General features: G+C 45.3%; 1 protein-coding gene across 1 annotated transcript in view; it reads right to left on the reverse strand.

The window, feature by feature from the left end:
* Positions 1-237: 237 nt before the first annotated feature.
* The window catches only part of prmt3 (protein arginine methyltransferase 3), a 245,501-nt gene continuing 223,281 nt past the window's right edge, over positions 238-22,457 (reverse strand). The window contains exon 15 of the mRNA XM_086007535.1: positions 238-538. Within this exon, the coding sequence (XP_085863661.1) occupies positions 429-538 (110 nt within the window). The 3' untranslated portion in view covers positions 238-428. The remainder of the gene's footprint in view (positions 539-22,457) is intronic.

Genomic DNA, 22,457 nt, shown 5'->3' on the forward strand with positions numbered 1-22,457 from the left:
TCTTTGGAAATTTTCTAGATTTTCTGGTCAATCGCCTCCAGAGAGGCAGGAGGAACAGTCACCCAGTGGAAAGTTTGAAAAGTATCCTCTGCATTCAGAACAGTCGCCGTTAGAATGAACTCAGAATAAAAGTTGCAAAATAACACTGAAGTTTGCGTATTATTTATAGTATAATCAATAGGACTCGTACTGCATTCTTTTGATATTCATAAACTGACCCATGACCGACTCACAGCATTGAAGTTTATTCAGTTGCTTTATTCATGAAAAATATAATTGTAGACCACAGGACCTCATTGAAGTATATCTAAATGAAGTATAATCTATGACAATTGCAATGTTCAACTATCACACACATTGAGAAATAGAATTGTTCAAATTTAATGAACAGTTGGATGCAGACCTTGTGGGATTGGAGGACAGAACCTTTACTGAAGACTGTATGTTTGCTTTGTGTTGTTAATTGATATTGTTATAATCAGTGACCGAGGATCTTTTCTATTCTTGCAACAGGCAATCTTTCCTTGTAAGACGTCACCTAAGAAAAACAGAAACATATTACTCTACGCATACAGAAATAATACCTAATGGGGGAATTGTGTATTAAAAATCTAACTTCCCCTCTTAAAAAATGTGGATCTTGAAATAAAGCTGTGATATCCGAGTGGTAAGGTCAGAAACTGAGAGAAGCGAGATATTAGGAACAAAACCCAACTGTTTATTTACACGGTGTAGCAGAGAGACATAGCTCTTACAAGCTGGAGGCAAGCACACAATTCTTACTGCACAAGCCAAGATGGAGGATATATTACATCCCAGATTACTATAAAAGCAAAAGATGCTGCATCATTGTCGCACACGGTACTTCAATACATTTATACAAGGAATTACACAAAGAACTGTTCCAAGTCATACATTAGATATAAAGTTACAGCAGTTATCTTATTTGAATAAAGCAGGGATGGCGGTGGGGAGGGGGTGGGGCGAATCGTCCTTAAAGGATTGTCTGACCATAGGCTACCCCGATTAGACAGCCGTCGTCACGGCCTGAAGATGCAAATCCAAAAACAGGGTTAGCTTTTGGAATCTGATGACAGTATCTGTCGCACACGGTACTTCAATACATTATACAAGGAATTACACAAAGAACTGTTCCAAGTCATACATTAGATATAAAGTTACAGCAGTTATCTTATTTGAATAAAGCAGGGATGGCGGTGGGGAGGGGGTGGGGAGAATCGTCCTTAAAGGATTGTCTGACCATAGGCACACTGTCTGTGTGGAGTTTGCACATTCTCCCCATGTTTGCGTGGGTTTCCTCCGGGTGCTCCGGTTTCCTCCCACAGTCCAAAGATGTGTGGGTTAGGTTGATTGGCTTTGATAAATTGACCCTTAGTGTTAGGGGGATTAAATACGTGGGGTTACGGGGATCAGGTGGGATATGTGTCGGTGCAGGCTCGATGGGCCGAAATGGCCTCTATCTGCACTGTGGGGTTTCTGTGATTTCTGTATTGCTGTCCATGGAGGTTGCCAAGGTCCGCAAGGCACGAATGCACAGCTGAAGTTAACAGAGAAATAATGGTGCGGAATTTGCAGTGGGTACTAACAGCGAAAGAGCAGCGTTTGCTGTTGTTACCCCTTTGAAACGGACTGCAACTTCAGGATGTAGTGCAAGCGCATCCCAACGCGGAGCTCCTGAAGTTGCGGTCAGCCATTCACTGCTCAGATACTGGCTGCGCTGTGGGTGCTGCCACCCCCACCCCCCACCTGCCTCCCCGCTTATAACACTCCTGTGAAGCGCCTTGGGACGTTTTACTACGTTAAAGGTGCTTTATAAATACAAGTTGTTGTTGTTATAGTCATCAGAGAGTTCTGATGAAAGGTCATTGACCTGAAACATTGGGGTCGATTTTCCTGGAGCCATCAGGCGGGGTTTCAGGCATGTTGGGGGGGGGGGAGGGAAATCCCGAATTTGGGGCTCCCAACACCATCCCGCCCAAAACCCTGCCCCACACTGGGACCCGCCGAAACCAGGCGGGAAGGGATTAGTGCCAATTAACTGCCTGTTAACAGGTAGTTAACAGGCAGTTTTTAGCCTAATCCCTATTTTGAGGGGTTTGGTGTGGGATTCCAGACGGCTCCAAACCATGCCAGGTTAGAGCAGGCGGGCCATCGGGTTGAAGGAGTTGGAGGGGTCGCGATGTCGGTGCTCAGGTGAGTGATGGGTGCATGAGTGCAAAGGTAAGTGTGTTTGGTATGTCTAAAGTGTGTAAAGAACTTTTACTTACCTGTACTTACCTTAACAGCCTTTCTTCCTCTAGCCATCGGGAGCCCATCACTCAGCCGGCACTTAAAGCTGAACGGCTGCGATCTGTGAAAAGTGACAGCCTTCAGCTTTGAGTGCTGTTGAGAGTTCTAACTGAGTCTGTGCAGAAGGACTCATGTTAGAACTCAGACTGTCAGTGTTTCACAGCTTCAAACAGCTGTGAAACACTGATATTTCATCTGTCAAGAACTCTTGACAGATGAAATTGCAGTCTGTGACGTCACCTGTTGTCGGATGGCCCTTAATTGGCCTGCTGAGCCCGCTGGGCGGGCTCAACAAGGTCAATCAAGGGAAAATCGTGCGGATTGGCCGGACGTCGAAGTAGGCGGATCTAAAACCCAAAAGTTGTAGTCCCGCCTACTTCCCCGACAGCTTCAGGAAAATTGACCCCATTAACTCTGCTTCTCTCACCACAGATGCTGCCTGACCTGCTGAGTATTTTCCTGCATTTTCTGTTCTTATTTCAGATTTCCAGCATCCGCAGTACTTTGCCTTTATTTTAGTGATAGACATCATCATTACTAATCAAAGATATGAAATGTGTGGAACCGTGTTATATATTCCCAGGAAAGCGCTGGCAATATGGAACTTGTATGGTGCACTGTCAATGTCTCTTTAAAGGAACACATTTGCTAATTTCATTAATTTTATGTACATTGAAGTGTTTTTAAATCAGGGTAATTTTATGAACTCACCCTTCCAGCGCAGTCCTTCGCCCCTCAGGAGCACCTATCGAGATTTTGTCCATTATAGAAAATTGGAGGGGAGGTGGGGTCATGTACCCAAATTCCCAATATACACCTGGCAGGAAGCGAAAATGCTGAAATACTAAGCAGGCCAGGCAGCGACAGCGGAGAAAACAGAGGAGTAACGTTTCAGGTGTGGAGCCTTTGCCAAAACTTAGCCGAAATGTCAGCTCTTGTTTCTCCCTCCGGAGATGCGGACTCACCCGCTGAGTGTCTCCATTTTGTTTCAGATTTACAGCATCGGCAGTTTTTATGATTTTCGTTTGCACCAAACCAAAAAGCAGTTGTTACTACACAGCACACGCTCCGCCCATCTGTATCAAGTGGTGAGCGCCTAACTAGTGGTCCTTACAAGGACTGTTCATGGCTGCGCAAAGGGGAGACTTTGTGCGGGGCCAGAAGAAGCACTGCTCCTGGCTCCACAAAAGTATTGCGGCCTGCGCCTGACCCTTTCTGGAATCCGCTCCCCTCCCCCCCACCCGACTTCCGCCCAGATCCAACCCGCTAGCTGGCCTGGCGATTGATACCTGCAGCTTGCCAGCGGCATTTAAATAAGGCCCGAACCTGAAAATTGTTCGGGCCTTCCAATAGCGGCTTCAGGTGGTGCGGCTGCTTAATTCATGCCCGTTACGGATGGAAGTCTAAAATCCCCTCCATAGTCTACCATTGCTAATGCAGAGCATTTCCTCAACAGACTCCTGACACATAAAGGGACCTATGATATCAGCCTTTTGAAAGGCTGATTAATGATGCGTATTGGCTTAAGCAATGCGTTTCTGTGATACTCAAATTTACCCGTACAATGACATTGGTCAGATGTCTGACAAAAATTAGGCAGATCCTCAGAGGTACTGGGCCAGTGAAAGTGCTGCAACAGTCTGTCCTTCAGGTGTTGAGGGGTTTACCTCATGTATTTCTTAGTCTACCGTGAATAAATTTTTGCTACGCCAGTGGTACCACTAGCTGCCAGAATCCTTCTGGTTTTGTCTCCCAGTTGGCTTTGGTTTGTAATGCCAGACCAAAAGCCCATCCTTGTAACTATACCATTGAGTCCCCCGATGCCCTGGGCTTGTCTTCTCTCTCTTTCTCTCTTAGGCAGTCCCTCAGAACCGAGGATGACTTGCTTCCACATTAAAAATGAATTCTCAGGTGACTGATGAGTCCAATGCGGGACCTACAGTCTCTGTCACAGCTGGGGCAGATGGTGGTTGAAGGGGTGGGTGGGTGAGGTGCTTGGGTTGACGTGCGCTCCTTGCGCTCGTCTTCCGCTTGCTCCCGGCGAAGAGACTCGGGGAGTTTAGCGCCTTCCCGGATGCTTCTCCTCCACTTTGTGCGGTCTTGGGCCAGGAATTCCCAGGTGTCGGTGGGGATGTTGCACTTTTTCAAGGAGGCTTTGAGGGTGTCCTTGAAGCGTTTCCTCTGCCCACCTGGGGCTCTCTTGCCGTGTCGGAGCTCCGAGTAGGGCGCTTGTCCTGGGCTTGTGCACCCTGTAATACAGCATCAATTCACTGAGCCTCTTCCAGCTCACGCCAATCAGGACCACCCAGGTTCCGTGGGTTAATTGCCCTGAGAGATAATGTGCAGATAGACCTTGCCACCCTCGCATACTCATACAGCAAAAGCCTCCTCACCCCAATATCTGGCTATTGCCTCTGGTGTCATTCATTCTAATTCATTAAATATATTCAAGAAGGAGTTAGAAATATTTCTTAAGGCTAAAGGGATCAAGGGATATGAGGAGAAGGCAGGGACAGGATACTGAGTTTGGATGATCAGCCATGATCTCATTGAATGGCGGAGCAGGCTCGAGGGGCCGAATGGCCTACTCCTGCTCCTATCTTCTATGTTTCTATGTTGAGTGAGCTGAACTCTTCACTGCAGCCAGTGCTACTGCATCAGTCTGGTTCAGCTCCACTGCCTTTGCCTGACTCCTAGTCACCACCCACATTTTCCCCCTTTAATCATATTACCCATAACGTCCTCACTATTCAGATTTTTCCTCGGCACAACCGTGAATGGGAAAAGCAGACACTCCTCTTTCTTTGATACCTGATCACGGGTGATGCTGTAGCTGGTATTTCAGCCAGCAGTTCATCTAATGACTTAGTGCAGCGAGGCCATAAATGTGGGCTGCCCTACCTGTTAGGTTACTGGTTCTTCCGCACCAGGCACAGCTGTGCGAGTGTTCGTGTACACAATGTATGACGTAGCCTTTTGGTGGGCCACCCATTTACTCAGACTGGGAACAGGAATGCTGTAACATCCCTTGTATCAAGTGCTTGTTGCACACCCAGTGATCTCATGCCTCACAACTGAATTTGGTCTTCCCGACTGAGTCGACTCGACTAACAATTGCCCACAATGTACCCTGCATTACTACAGCTGGACTACTTGAGATCTCTTGCATCACCTCTCGGGGTTCTTTTTTGCAGTGACCCCTGTGGCTCTAAGGGTTGTGGATCTCACCCAGCTGGGTGGTTTTCACCTGGATGACCAGTGGGAAGAATCTGACCACGCATTTGGTCACCAGGATCCCTTGCGGTTTCAAAGTGAGTAGCTAAATCACCTAACCACCTCAGGACCTGTAAACTCCCGGTCAAACAACCATATCCTAACATCATCTGGAACCGCACCCAGAAATTGATCCCTTAACAGCAATTGACATGGGGGGGAAATTTGTGTTCGCCAGCAAAAGTGCCGGTGTCACCGGCAACTGCAGTTAACGGTCGCTGGAAATGGCCGCAACGCTAACCGAGTGAAATTGGTCTCGGGGGCATAGAGATAGGTGGCGCAGCGCTCATTTTCCGTGCAACGAGGTCCTGGTGGTGTTGCTGGAGGGACCCGGGGCGAAGTTTCTGTCCAGGTCTGATGTTGCAGCTTCCCACAGCCTCTGTGAGCGAAGCTGTGGAGTGCGCAGGGAATTGTGGGCAATGGAGAGTCTGAGAATTAAAGGGGCCATGCACACTGAAGCAATATAAAATAAAATGCAGTGAATCAAGACATTTTTCAGTCCTTTCTGCCTTTTGAGAAATATTCAATATTTAAAAGAAGTTCCAAATGTAAATATTCAGCTGTTAAAGCTGAATTACCTTCCTAACCTCAACAAATGGGAAAACTACCTCAGCACTAACACAAATGGCTCAGCAAGCCAGGGAAGAGGCATCGAGGATCTCACACGCAGCACTCCAGCTTTGTGCAGGGGCCAACACTGCAAGAGTGGCCCTCTACCCACAGGGGTCAGGAGGCCCTCCAGAAAGAACGATGTGAGAGTACATCACCAAGGCCGTCACTGCCAGCAGTGTCGCCCCCACCACCTGGCTCCAGTGCCCAAAGAAGCTTCATGACCTCACACCACCGGTCAAGGTCAGTGAATGCATCTTCAAAAGCCGTCTCCTACCAACTGCACCACTAGTCTCACACACTGCTCAATGCACAACCCCCAATCACTCACCTAACAACAATCTGTACCAATGACGAGACACATCTCCTATTCTGAGCCTCGCCTCACCCTCTTGGAGGAGACGGTGCAGGCCCTTCTGGGTAGGGGCATGGTTGAGCCCTTGGCCAGTGGCGGGGCTGAAAGGATACAAGAGGCAGGTATCCTCATACATTATCCTCCTTCTGGTATGCATCTTTTGCTTTCCCGCCCTCTCGTTAGCACAACTCCACCCTTGTGCCTACCTCATTTCACACACACAAGAAATGCAGCCTGCCCAGCCAGTGGGTCAACAAGAAGAGGCAGCCTGCCCAGCCAGTGGGACTGCGGGCGGATGATTCTGTCCCGCATAGCCCGGCCATAAAGGGGCTATCTAGGATGCATCCTTCTGTCTGATTCTTCCTCTTCTGCATCGTCCTCTTCTGCGTCTTCCTCTTCCCTCTGCAAGCTGATGCTGTAAATGTGAAATGACAGCATAACATGCTGGAAATACTCAGTTGGTCAGGCAGCATGTCGACACGAGATGTGAACTCCGTTTTTCTCTCCATGGATGTTGCGTGACCGGCTGAGTATTTGCAGCATGTTCTGTCTTCTCAAAGGCCTTCATTTACCATCCGAGCCCTTGTAAGCATCCAGCAGCATTCTTTACACACGTAAAAAACTTTTCACATCTATTGCAGCAAGCCACCACTTCAATAAAATCAAAAAAGCCCATTCCAAACCCTTAAATTCAAACTTACCTGAATGATGTGTGTGTCCCTTTAAGAGCTGCAGACATCACCTCTGTCATCCTGCATGCACGCCAGGTTAACCTGGTGTGCTTAGGACCCAGCGCTGAATTCAGTGCTAGGGTTGAAGTTCGCGTTGGTTAAGTCTGTGTTGCACGCCGATTGATGTCACCACTACACCATTTTTTCCCCAGGGCGCTGCCAGTTACTGGCAGCACAAAGGGAGAGAAACATAGAAGATAGGAGCAGGAGTAGGCCATTCGGCCCCTCGAGCCTCTTCCGCCATTTAATGAGATCATGGCTGATCATCCAAATTCAGTACCCTGTCCCTGCTTTCTCCTCATATCCCTTGATCCCTTTAGCCTTAAGAAATATATCTAACTACTTCTTGAATATATTTAATGAATTGGCCTCAACTGCCTTGTGTGGTAGAGAATTCCACAGGTTCACCACTCTCTGGGTGAAGAAATTCCTTCTCATCTCGGTCCTAAATGGCTTACCCCTTATCTTTACACTGTGACACCTGGTTCTGGACTCCCCCGCCATCGGGAACATCCTTCATGCATCTAGTCTGTCTAGTTCTGTTAGAATTTTATAAGTTTCAATGAGATCCCCTCTCATTCTTCTAAACTCCAGCGAATATAAGCCTAATTGACCCAATCTCTCCTCATACGTCATTCCTGCCATCCCAGGTATCAGTCTGGTGAATCTTCGCTGCACTCTCTCCATGGCAAGAACATCCTTCCTCAGATAAGGTGACCAAAACTGTACACAATACTCAAGGTGTGGTCTCACCAAGGCCCTGTACAACTGCAGCAAGACATCCTTGCTCCTGTACTTGAATCCTCTCGCTATGAAGGCCAACATACCATTTGCCTTCTTAACTGCCTGCGGCACCTGCATGCTTACCTTCAGCAACTGGTGCACAAGGTCACCCAGGTCTCGTTGCACTTCCCCTTTTCCCAATCTATTGCCATTCAGATAATAATCTGTCATCCTGTTTTGCCACCAAAATGGATAACCTCGCATTTATCCACATTATACTGCATTTGCCATGCATCTGCCCAATCACCCAACCTGTCCAAATCATACTGGAGTTTCTCTGCATCTTCCTCACAGCACACACGCCCACCCAGTTTTGTGTCGTCTGCAAACTTGGAGATATTACATCTAGTTCCCTCGTCTAGATCATTTATAAATATTGGCCCAGAAATTTGGGTCTCCACGGGTGAGTACGCGCCGGGTACTCACCCGTAGGCCCAACGGAAGTGCCGGTTTCGTGCAGGCACTGCGCATGCGTGGGAAACCGGAACTTCCGTTCCCTTAAAGGAAGGGGTTCACAGGTCGAACGCGTGCGCCGGAGAGGTAGCGCGTGCACATGGAACTTACGTTTTTTTTACAGGTTTCTCCGGGAGGGTAAGTCTCCAGCAGTTACACTTTTAAAAAGCAGGCGCAAGGCCTGCTTTTAACAAGGTAAGTGGTGAATTAATTAAAATTAAAACATTTTTCCAGGTTTATTATTTTAAAATACTTTAATAAAGAAAGGTAAATTTATTTTTAGCCCTGTTAGAAAATGTAATTAATTTTTTCAAAAATGTAAATTATTGTTTAAAATAGTTATTTTATGTAATTTATAGTTATTTTAAAAATGTGATTAAAAAAAAAAATATTTGAAGTTTTAGTTATGTTTTGGCTCTTCCTGTCAATTTTATGAATGGGCATTTCCCTGCTACCATTTGCTCTCCATGGCCCACGTGATCCCAGGGGACGCTTCGAACTAACTGCGCCCCTGGGATATGCAAGCACTGCGCGCCGGCAGTTTGAGGAGGCCCAGGATCGGAATCCCACGCGGGCCCACAGCACAACGGCTGGCACGTTAGGTAAGTGCAGGTCGGAGGCTTGCACCCGCGGGAAGCCTCCGACCCGAATTTCTGGGCCATTGTGAATAGCTGGGGTCCTAGCACTGATCCCTGTGGTACCCCACTAGTCACTGCCTGCCACTCGGAAAAAGACCAGTTTATTCCAACTCTTTGCAATATGGCGGCCGTCACGGGAACCACCAGCAGCTGGCAAAAGAGCAGTGGCCGCTACTTTATGGCGCTACGGAGCGACGGTAAGTAAATGAATTTCTAGCCCATTGCCTCTTTCCCCCCTCTAGCCACAATCTCCAAATCACCTCTAGCTTGATAACTAATTACTAACACAAGCTTCTTTGTTCCACTTATGGTGGTTTGCTAATAATTGAAAAGTCCTGTGATGTTCTCTTTAAAACTTGGTATCAGGTTAGATTTACTGGAATTATTCAGCAGAGAATTATGTGCCTTTATATAGCGGACTCACTATTGATACGCCTTTCACCACCAGCTCCACTGCACACTGATCTTTCCTTTTCCTATTCATAGAACTTCTATGTATTGTCACTATTTCTCCTGACACTCCATCTGGAATCTGCACTGGTTCATTCTCATCAACCTTGAATTTGTGGGTATACATACAGCATGTCGCCATACGGCCTTCTCTTCTCCAGTTTCAGTACTTCCAGCTGGTATGCCTGTTCCTTTGTTGTTTCACCAACAGCTAAATGGGCTAATTTAGCGCTCCATCTGCAATGTTCTGAGCCCTTGTACACATTTGAACGACTGCTATTTGTTACTGAGCAGCTTAGACTAAACATAAAAAGTTTGAATACCCTGTGAATGATATTCTAGCTCACTGTTTTCCTGCTCGTACACTGTTTTCTAAGGATAAGGGGTAAGCCATTTAGGACAGAGATGAGGAGGAATTTCTTCACCCAGAGAGTGGTGAACCTGTGGAATTCTCTACCACAGAAGGCAGTAGAGGCCAATTCATCAAATATATTCAAGAAGGAGTTGGATATATTTCTTAAGGCTAAAGGGATCAAGGGATATGGGGAGAAAGCAGGGACAGGGTACTGAATTTGGATGATCAGCCATGATCTCATTGAATGGCGGAGCAGGCTCAAGGGGCCGAATGGCCTACTCCTGCACCTATCTTCTATGTTTCTATATCCTTGGGTCTTTACTTCAGATAATTCATCTCCAGTTCACCATCTGAGACCACTCCCATAGGTGAGCCCTGACTCCCCGTCACCCAGAGTGTGCTTTATCTGCCCATCATCTAGGTCATTTGTAGACTTTGAAGGATTGAACAGAAAAATCCCACAAACGTACTTTAGTTTACTGGTTATATCATATGCCTTCACATGCTACAGGACGACATAGACGGGTTGGTCAGATGGGCAGAACAGTGGCAAATGGAATTTAACCCTGAAAAGTGTGAGGTGATGCATTTTGGGAGGACTAACAAGGCAAGGGAATACACAATGAATGGTAGGACCCTAGGAAGGACAGAGGATCAGAGGGACCTTGGTGTGCATGTACATAGATCCCTGAAGGCAGCAGGACAGGTAGATAAGGTGGTTAAAAAGGCATATGGGATACTTGCCTTCATTAGCCAAGGCATAGCATATAAGAGCAGGGAGGTTATGATGGAGCTGTACAAAACGCTAGTTAGGCCACAGCTGGAATACTGTGTGCAGTTCTGGTCACCACACTATAGGAAGGATGTGATTGCATTGGAGAGGGTGCAGAGGAGATTCACCAGGATGGTTCCTGGGCTGGAGTGCTTCAGCTATGAAGAGAGACTGGACAGGCTGGGGTTGTTTTCCTTAGAGCAGAGAAGGCTGAGGGGGGACTTGATTGAGGTGTACAAAATTATGAGGGGCATAGATAGGATAGATAGAAAGGAACTTTTCCCCTTAGTAGAGGGGTCAATAACCAGGGGGCATAGTTTCAAGGTAAGGGGCAAGAGGTTTAGAGGGGATTTGAGGAAAAACTTTTTCACCCAGAGGGCGGTTGGAATCTGGAACTCACTGCCTGAAAGGGTGGTAGAGGCAGGAACCCTCACAACATTCAAGAAGCATTTAGATGAGCACTTGAAACGCCATAGCCTACAAGGCTACGGACTAAGTGCTGGAAAATGGGATTATAATAGTCAGGGCTTGATGGCCGGCGCGGACACGATGGGCTGAAGGGCCTCTTTCTGTGCTGGATAACTCTATGGTTTTCCTCAATTTCAGAAGGCAGTAGAATACACACTTCACTATACTGTATTACTTAGGCTATAAACAAACAGATTTATTGAACAGCAAATCACAGGGCAGTGTATAAACTCCAACTTCTCCAAAACGCAGCTGCTGGCAACCTGTTTCACACCAAGTTCGTTTCACCCATCACCTGTCCTTGCCAACCTCCAATGCCTCCCAGTGTAACGAGTTCAAAATTCTTGTCCTCGATTACAAATCCCTCTGTGGCCTCACTCTACCCTTCCTCTGCAACTTTCTCGAACCCTACATCGTAGCCTCTGCTCTTTGGTTCTTTAGCTCTGGGATCCTGCGCATTCCCTCCACTCTTGCTCCACCACCAACGGCACTGCTTTCAGCCATAGTCTCTGCAACTGCCTCATTGACCTCTTCCACCTCGCTAGTTCCCTCCTCATCTGTAAAAGCCTTCTCAAAAGCACTCTTTTCGCCTGTGCTTTCGGTCACCTCTCCCAACACTTCTCAGCTTCTTGTTTTCTTCTGTGTAGCACCTTAGAACGTTTATGACGTTTTGAGGTGCTGTATCAATGCAAGTTGCTGTGGCTGTTGTTCTGCACAACATTTATAATTTGTACGTAACTCTTTTTTACATCAATAAAATAAACCAACATACATCAGAGACCCATCGTCTACAATCCTTAACCAACAGCAAAGTAAACATCGCTCAGTGCTATTCAGTGAGATCTGCTTTGTGGGTAACCACTGCATCCCATGAGCCCCTAACAAAAATCCTCTGTGCAACAGACAGAACAGTTTTAGATAGTAGTTGTCTGGTTCTTTGGCTGGGGCAGTCTCCATTCGCTGTCATGTTTGGAGATCTGGGTTCATGTGCAACAGAAAAAATGGTAATTGAAATGTTGTAACAAGCGTCTAATAATTATGATCAGGTGACAAAATGAGACCGTGACCCTTGGAAATTGCTTGTCCCGTTTGGCATTGCAGGTATATAAAAATGAAATTCTGGCACAGTAAAATCCCACAGAGCTTTGTTTACAAGTCTACTTGCAATGAAACATCACCATCATCAGTTTTAATTAAATGCATCATGTAAAATTTCTACCGTGTCTATATCACTTTACTGTTACTTCCGTCTGAAATGAAAAACAAAATGCAATCCGTGCAAGTAAATTATATGCACTATTACTGCTTATAAACAGATGGCTATCAGAATCATATGGAGACAACAAAATACATACCAGCGAGCAAAAGTCTGCTGAGATAATTGCTTAATTATTATAAGATAATGAATTATGTTTTACTCCTTATAGCTTTTTTTCCCCCCACAGTTTTATATTATTTGAACCCCTAGTGTGGCAATGTGTTACTAGAAATCATGCAAAAGCCTTTAAAGCGAATCAGTTCATGACAGATAGCACAAGAACAAATTTTCTGCTTCTGAAAGATTTTGCTATCCGATGGCTAAGACACTAGAAATTTCTTTAGCAGCTATGACTTCAACGCCAGCAAGCTGCCTTTGTATACTTACCAGCACACCTCAATATGAATATTGACTTTTAACTAAAACATACTTTTTACGTTACATGTACACCCATAAATAGGTTTGTGGCAATCCTTTGTTTCATGCTAACTAAAATGATAAAAGAATATAGATCATTACGGACAGGGCAGAGTAGAATTCAAACATACCGAGCACCATCAAAATTAGCTCAATAAACGGCAAGATCTTTATACATATCCTAAGAATATGAAATCTCAGCTCACGCTGCATCAGGGCTGAGGTTCTCATTGCAATTCCATTAGTTACATTTTCTGCAGTGGGGGCTGGTTACAGTGCACAACACAACTCAGGATACGGGATAGGACATTTAGGACTGAGATGAGGAGAAATTTCTTCACTCAGAGGGTGGTGAACCTGTGGAATTCTCTACCACAGAAGGCTGTGGAGGCCAAGTCACTGAATATATTTAAGAAGGAGATAGATAGATTTCTAGACACAAAAGGCATCAAGGGGTATGGGGAGAGAGCGGGAATATGGTATTGAGATAGAGGATCAGCCATGATCATATTGAATGGCGGAGCAGTCTCGAAGTGCCGAATGGCCTACTCCTGCTCCTATTTTTCTATGTTTCTAACTGCTATGAATCTTAGACGAATCTTCCTCCCCACCCTTTCCCTCTTCTGCAGCAGCTATGTTTGGTGTACAAGTTATGGAACAGTTCTGATTAGACCTGATCCACATAGGAGTGAAGTGAATGTCTTACCTTCAGTGTCTGGCACAAGACCTGCTGGAAATTTCCCCTTTTATATTATGTTTTGACACTCATGAAAATGTTTTAACTCTGATACATTTTCACAATAATTTGAACACATTGAGCATCAGCCAGGCTCTTTTGGTGATACCTTTCTAGGTTTGTTATAGTTAAAAATGTGCTTTGCTGAACCTGCAAGGTGTGATCCCTGGAATGTGCCGAGTTACTTGACCTCAACTAGGGCAGCAGTAACGGCACGAGAACTGTCCTCAACTGGGATGAGCGAGGGGGAATCTGCCATCACTCCTGGATTGCTATCTAGCAAAAGCTACTGGAAGTGCGCAGCTGTGAACCGGGCTCAGCTGGAATGCTCCCATGCTGAAGTTCACTGCCAATGCTCACACATGAAGATGAAGAGTCCCCATGTGACAGCGCATCAGCGTGGAATTAATGCCTTCAGGAGAGGATGGGAGAAAAATAACTAAGTTTTAAAAAAAACGTCACCAATGTTAATTTGATTTAGGCTAAACTGCGGCTCTGTATATGGGTTCATTATCTCAATAAATTTCTAGTATGCAGAGAGAGTTTTTTTTAATTGACGAATGCAAAAATGAATTATTTTGCAGTTCTCTTAATTTCTCTAATTCCAACTTGCATCGACCTATGGAATGAGTTTCTGGGTTTGGCAAGGAGTACGGATTCTCTGCAAACATTCAAAAGTGGAGGGGTTCCTGACTGTGGCTCGCATCACTTCAAATACAAGATGGGTGGGGTATTGGGGGATGTGTCTCGCAGTCACGGTGCTCTCCTGGAACTTGGCTGATTGCCCTCAAGGGTTGAAGAGAAATTTCCCAGACTTTCTACCCTTAAATTGGCTCAGGGTTTCTTTCTCTCTGTTTTTTTGCTTCTCTCAGGAGAGTGCATGGCTGGTTAGTGGGTGCGGAGAGATATGGGGGTCCCTGTACCGCTGCAGTATGGGACAGGCTTGATGGGACCAGTTGGTCTTTTCCAGTCCTTCTCATATGTTCGTATGAACATTAGAAATGTCTACAACTTTTCACAATTGGCGTTTGGTAGAAGTTGCACTTAAACATTCAGCTTAATTGGGCTCGAGGTTCTTAAACCTTTAAATGGAATTTAAGATTTCCCATCTACAAATCTGCAGTTGGCAGCTGCACACTGGTAAAATTCTTCATTAGAGTCATCATGAACGTTAGAGCTCAAGCAACGAGTAACAAAAGAGGGCGGTCAATGTCTCCTGTGAATTAAGACCAAGTGATGGGACTGGATAATTCCTAAGTGCCAGAATTACTAGTAAGTTAGTCAGCTTTGTGACAGGAAGCTTTCATATTACAAACTGGAGGTACTTAGCATTCAGTTTATTACACTTGGGCGTCAATTATTTTTGGTTTTCTTTTCAAATTGACATAACATTAAAAATAAATGAGCACAGAAACATTCAATTAAATTCTTGCTGTGCTATCCAATGTATGTGTGTATGCCTGGACAACATTGGGCTTCACAGAGCTGTTGTCTACAGTCAAATAGCTCAAGAGTCAGTGTCCAGGCTCACACAGGAAGAATAGACATTTCTACAAGGTACCTGGGGACCAATGGCTCCCAGGGTGAATCACCTTATTTCCAAGAGAAGGGGCAAGGGGAGAAATTTGAAGGGGAAACATGGACTAATGGCAACTCTGACAAAAAGGCCATTTCAGTTGTTAACTGCAAGCGAATGTCTTCAGGTTTGATGAAAGAAATCAGCAGCATGGAGAATTAATAAAAGCAATACATCAGCAATACATCCTCTGCCATTTCCGCCACCTCCAAAGTGATCCCACCACCAAACGCATCTTCCCCTCCTCTCCCCTTTCAGCATTCCGTAGGGACCGCTCCCTCCGAGACACCCTAGTCCACTCCTCTATCACCCCCAGCACCCCTTCCCCTGGCACCTTCCCGTGCAAGCGCAGGAGATGCAACACCTGCCCTTATACCTCCTCCCTTCCCACTGTCCAGGGTCCCAAACACCCCTTCCAGGTGAAACAACGATTTACTTGTACTTCTTGCAATCTAGTATACTGTATTCGCTGCTCACAATGTGGTCTCCTCTACATTGGGGAGACCAAACGCAGATTGGGTGACCGCTTTGCGGAACACCTCTGTTCAGTCCGTAAGGATGACCCCGAGCTTCCAGTCGCCTGTCATTTTAATTCATCGGCCCATTCCCACTCAGACCTCACTGTACTCGGGCTCTTGCATTGTTCCACGGAAGCTCAGCGTAAGCTCGAGGAACAGCACCTCATCTTCCGATTAGGCACTTTACAGCCTTCCGGACTCAATATCGAGTTCAACAATTTCAGATCATAACCTCGGCCCCTATTACATTTTTACTTATATTTTTTATCCACACCTTTGTTTTGGCCTTTCCCCCCCCCCCTTTTTTTCTCTCCCACATGGCAGCTGTCTCCCATTCTGCCAGCGCATTTCACACCTAATCTAGAGCCATCTTTTGTCTTCACTAGTCCTATCACCATCTCGTCTCGTTTTGAATACCTCTTAATGTCTCTTCACTTCTCTTTTGTTCTCTCCCAGCCCCCATACTGGCCTTTTAATCTATTTCATTTCCTGTGCTTCTTCAGTCTTGACAAAGGGTTTTGACCCAAAACGTTGACTCTATTTTCTCTCCACGGATGTTGCCTGGCCTGCTGAGTTTTTCCAGCATTTTCTGTTGTTATTTCGGATTTCCAGCATCTGCAGTATTTTGCTATCACATCAGTAAGGGGATGTGCTAGTTAAAACTTCACAGTGATAATTTATATGCAGTGCTTGAAATTTTTTAATAAGCGCAGCCTTCAGATGTTCGTACTTGCCCTCCGTTGGTGGATTCTGCAGCATTGCCCAAACCTTGGGGACTGTAGCGTAGGTGAGCGAGGCGACGAGGTAGTCGTACTTCGTGGCGTCGACTGTAATGCCTTTCAGCCGAAATCTGGACTCAGCTTGAACGAACCAGGCTTCGGCGAGGTTCTCCCAAAAGTCTGGTAATTTAACCGTGACTGCGTTTGTATCCGCCATGCTAGCTTAGGATTCGTCCTGAGCATCGGGGTCACCAGTGTTGAGATACCGCGGCAAACGTGGGAGTCGAGACCAGAGCCAGTGAAACAGTACAGCTTTTTATTTCAGCCTCATGGCAAAACAGGAACTAGAAAAGCCTGCGCATCCACTTAAATACTTCCCAGACAGGAAGTGCTCCCGGCAGCCTGTCCCTGCGGGAAACAAGTTGCTGGAGGAAAGGGCCCCCGGCTGGGGGCTTCTGCTTAGACTGTCTGTGCCGCCGTGAGCGGATTATGTCCAGTGGTGGCGTGTTGCCACACTATAAGCATTTTGATGCCCAATAGTTACCTCATTATTGCTTTGTATCTATCGTAGCTAAATAGACACATGAAGAAACATAGAAAAATAGGAGCAGGAGTAGGCCATTCGGCCCTTCGAGCCTGCTCCGCCATTCATTATGATCATAGCTGATCCTCTATCTTAATACCATATTCCCCCTCTCTCCCCATACCCCTTGATGCCTTTTGTATCTATCTCCTTCTTAAATATATTCAGTGACTTGGTCTCCACAGCCTTCTGTGGTAGAGAATTCCACAGGTTCACCACCCTCGGAGTGAAGAAATTTCTCAGTCCTAAATGTCCTACCCCGTATCCTGAGACTGTAGGGTGAGATATGGGATACAAAAACTGATTCTAAACTGAAGTGTCGGTGTGCATTATGTGCCCAAGTCTCTGGAGTGAGACCTGAGCCCACAACCTTCTGACTCAGAGGTGAGAATGCTACTGAGACACAGCTGACAAGATTTTGCTGTGTGTAATTGGCTTTGTTTGTCTACATGCAACAGCGACTACATTTCAAAGGTAACTCATTAGCTGTGAAGTGCTTTGAAATGCCCTCTGCTTCCATGATATATCGAATGGTTCCAACATTGCCCGAACTCATTGAAATTAGACTTTGAAAGTAACTCATTACCCCATTACACAATATCATTTATTAATGAATTAATAAAATTGCTAAAACAAGCGGTGAATTAAAGGTGATACTTTTAAGCTTGAACTATGCAAAATTTCAAAACTTAAAGGTCACGGATACTTGGTTTTGCTGAATGTGCAATAATCCATTCTCAAATGGAAAATTGTACCTTCTGTTTACCTTTATTTGTATCTCATCTAATTAATTACCAAGCAACTTAATTAAATACTGGATACACCAACACACTGGGGTGTCAAGAGTTCTAATTTTTCACTTCAAATTAACAGTTACTGATCTCCCATTGGAAGCCTATGCCCTAATGGAAAGAAAAGTATACGCCAATATCCATTTAATTAAATATAAACATAACAGTGAAAATACAGAGCAATTATGGAGTAATTATGCATTTATAACTACAATGTTTCTGTTCTGTATGATGGATTACAATTAAGGTATATAAATTTAATTATTTTTATACAATACTTCCCCTTCATGAATTGAAATATCAAATGCTATAACTATGTAAAGTTTTATTGTAGCATATCCAAAATAAACATGTGTTAAAATGCATTCTGTAAAAATCAAAGCAAGGCTTATAATTTTCCATACAGATTATGCCTTAAATTAAACATCTTTAGTTGTAAACCTAATTAATTAGAATTGTACATTGTTTTGAGTTAATAGCTACTTCGATGTACGCTTTTTCATGATCTTTATGTTGAACTCCAGATAATTAATTTGAAGTTTTGTTGTTTAGGATTGCCATTACTATAACCCTTTGCATTCCTACTGGGGCTGTAAAGCTGATAAGCTACTTTGGCAACTGCATCGACCCCCTCCCCAAGCCACAACCTCCGTCAAAAACCCTACCAGGGATAGTAACAGGTTTGACCTGATAGCCATAACGGAGAAGTGGTTGCAAAGTGGCCAAGGTTGGGAACTAAATATTCCAGGGTACTTAACTTTTAGGCAAAATGGAAAAGGAGGCGGAGTAGCCCTGATAATAAAGGATGGGATAAAGACAGTAGAGAGAAAGGATCTTAGCTCCGAAAATCAAGAAGTAGAATCAGTTTGGGCGGAGCTAAGAAACAGCAAGGGGCATAAAACATTGGTGGGAGTTGTTTATAGGCCCCCAAACAGTAGTTGTAATGTAGGACAAAGTATAAAACAGGAAATTAGAGGCGCATGTAACAAGGGTAATACAGTGATCATGGGGGACTTTAATCTACATATAGACTGGGCAATCCAAATTTGCAGTAATAGTGTGGAGGACGAATTCATGGAATGTATACAAGGCAGTTTTCTAGATCAGTATGTTGAGGAACCAACTAGGGAACAGGCTATTTTAGATCTAGTATTGTGCAATGAGAAAGGGTTAATTAATAACCTTGTAGTAAAGGGGCCTTTAGGGAAGAGTGACCATAATATGATAGAATTTTATATTGAGTTTGAAAGTGATTTAGTTAAATCCGAAACTAGGGTCTTAAATCTAAACAAAGCAAACTACGTAGGTATGAGGGGCGATTTGGCCAAGGTAGATTGGGAAACTACATTAAAAGGTTTGACGGTAGACAAGCAATGGCTAGCATTTAAGGAATACATAATTTACAACAAATATACATTCCTTTAAGGCACAAAAACCCCACAGCAAAAGTGGTCCAACTGTGGCTAACAAGAGAAGTTAAAGATAGTATTAGATCAAAGGAAGAGGCTTATAATGTTGCCAAAAAGTATAGTAAGCCTGAGGATTGGGAGGATTTTAGAATTTAGCAAAGGAGGACCAAGAAATCGATAAAGAAAAGGAAAATAGAATGAGAGTAAACTAGCTGACTGTAAAAGCTTCTATAGGTATAAAAAGGAAAAGATTAGCAAAAGTAAATGTGGGGCCCTTACAGACTGAGACAGGAGAGATTATAATGAGGAATAAGGAAATGGCAGAGAAATTAAACAAATACTTTGTGTCTGTCTTCACGGAAGAAGACGCAAAAAACTTCCCGGAAATACTGGAGAAACAAGGCTCTAGCGAGAATGAGGAACTGAAAGAAATTAGTATTAGTAAAAATAAGTACTAGAGAAATTAATGGGACTGAAAGCCGATAAATCCCCTGGACCTGATGGCCTACATCCTAGGGTTTTGAAAGAGGTGGCTATAGAGATACAGGTAGACTACCCTTTATCCGGACTTCCGAAAACCGAAACCCTCTAAAAACCGAAGGTTTTTTCGGTCAGCGTAAGTCCAGCGTAAGTCGTGCGCACGACCCCCCCCGGCCCCGGCCCCCGCCGACCCCCCCGCCGGCCCCCGCCGACCCCGACCCCCGCCGACTTACGTTGAGCGTCAGCGTAAGTCGTGCGCACGACCCCCCGCCGACCCCGACCCCCGCCGACTTACGCTGAGCGTCAGCGTAAGTCGTGCGCACGACCCCCCGCCGGCCCCGACCCCCGCCGACCCTGACCGTAAGTCGGCGGGGGTCGGGGTCGGCGGGGGGGGGGGTCGGCGCCGGCGGGAGTCCGCGGGGGGGGTCGGCGCCGGCGGGGGTCCGCGGGGGTCGGGGCCGGCGGGGGTCCGCAGGGGGGGGTTGGCGGGGGGGTCGGGGCCGGCGGGGGTCCGCGGGGGGTCGTGCGCACGACCCCCCGCCGACCCCCCCGGGGACCCCTGCCGACCCACCTTCCGAAATCCGAAATTCTCCGAAAACCGAAACACGGCTGGTCCCGAGGTTTTCGGATAAAGGATAGTCTACCTGTAGTGGATGCATTGGTTGTCATTTTCCAAAATTCCATAGATTCTAGAATGGTTCCCGCAGATTGGAAGGTAGCAAATGTAACCCCACTATTTAAGAAAAGAGGGAGAGAGAAAACGGGGGACTACAGACCAGTTAGCCTGACATCAGTAGTAGGGAAAATGCTAGGATCTATTATTAAGGACGTGGTAACAGGGCACTTAGAAAATAATAATAGGATTGGGCAGCGTCAACATGGATTTATGAAAGGGAAATCGTGTTTGACAAATCTATTAGAGGATTTGAGGTTGTAACTAGCAGAATAGATAAGGGGGAACCAGTGGATGTGGTGTATTTGGTTTTTTAGAAGGCATTCGATAAGGTGCCACACAAGAGGTTATTAAACAAAATTAGGGCTCATGGGATTGGGGTTAATATACTAGCATGGATTGAGGATTGGTTAATGGACAGAAAACAGAGAGTAGGAATGAAATGGGTCATTTTTGGGTTGGCAGGGGTACCACAAGGATCAGTGCTTGGGCCTCAGCTACTCACAATCCACATCAATGATTTGGATGAGGGGACCAAATGTAATATACCAAAGTTTGCTGATGATACAAAGCTGGGTGGGAATGTAAGTTGTGAGGAGGTTGCAAACAGGCTTCAAGGGGATATAGACAGGCTAAGAGAGTGGGCAAGAACATGCCAAATGGAATAGAATGTGGAGAAATGTGAAGTTATCCACTTTGCAAGGAAAAATAGAAAAGCAGAGTATTTTTGAAATGGTGAGAGATTGGGAAATGTTGGAGTTCAGAGGGACCTGGGTGTCCTTGTACACGAATCACTGCAAGTTAACATGCAGGTACAGCAAGCAATTAGGAAAGCAAATGGTATGTTGGCCTTTATTACAAGAGGATTTGAGTAGAAGAGTGTAGAAGTCTTACTGCAATTATATAGGGCCCTGGTGAGACCACACCTGGAGTATTGTGTACAGGTTTGGTCTCCGTACTAAGGAAGGATATACTTGCCATAGAGGGAGTGCAACGAAGGTTCACCAGACTGGTTCCTGGGACAGGGGGGATTGTCCTATGAGGAGAGATTGAGTAGACTAGGCCTATATTCTCTAGAGTTTAGAAGAATGAGAGGTGATCTCATTGAAACATACAAAATTCTTCCAGGGCTTGACAGGGTAGATGCAGGGAGGATGTTTCCCCTGGCTGGGGAGTCTAGAACCAGGGGGTCACAGTCTCAGAATAAGGGGTCTGTCATTTAGGACTGAGATGAGGAGAAATTTCTTCACAGAGAGGGTAGTGAATGTTTGGAATTCTCTACCCCAGAGGGCTGTGGAGGCTCAGTCGTTGAGTATATTCAAGACAGAGATCAATAGATTTTTGGATATTAAGGGAATCAAGGGATATGCAGGAAAGTGGAGTTGAGGTAGAAGATCAGCCATGATCTTATTGAATGGTGGAGCAGGCTCGAGGGGCCGAATGGCCTACTGCTGCTCCTATTTCTTATGTTCTTATGTTATCTACAGGTCAGGCAGCATCTGTGGAGAGAGAAACAGCGTTAACGTTTCAGGTCGATGACCTTTCATCAGAACTGGTAACTCCGTTTCTCTCTCCACAGATGCTGCCTGACTGGCTATTTCTCGCATTTTTTGTTTTTATTTCTAAGTTCCAGCATCCGCAGTATTTTGCCTTTGTAGGGTAAACATCTACGCTGCAAGGAATGGCTTCCTTGGAAGCTTTGGCGTGCAAACAATGTCGCAAAATTATTGCTTCATTATTGTACTCTCTCTCTTTAGCTTCTTATAACATCTAGCACTGGCCACTCGTGGAATCAAAATGGTTGCGGCATTTAGGACCCGAGTAAAACACTCATGAACAAGTCCAATACAACTCCGAAGGCTAAAGATTTGGACAATGGCGTTTTTCAGATTTCTTTCAAAACCTGCACCCATCTGGGATTTAAATGCAATTTTTTTTCCTCTCCAATTCATTTGGCAAAGATGAAGCAGGTGTATGGGATTGGGGTTTGAATTTTAATTACAGTGAATACCTGGTGCGTAAGAAATGAAAATTGTTTTCATATTGAAGACAGGAAACAAATATCACAATCATTAATCTAACATAACTTTAATCAGCAAA

The sequence above is a fragment of the Somniosus microcephalus genome, chromosome 15 (genome assembly GCF_052327205.1).
Source record: "Somniosus microcephalus isolate GS21.2 chromosome 15, FLI_Smic_1.0, whole genome shotgun sequence".
Taxonomy (NCBI): Eukaryota; Metazoa; Chordata; class Chondrichthyes; order Squaliformes; family Somniosidae; genus Somniosus; species Somniosus microcephalus.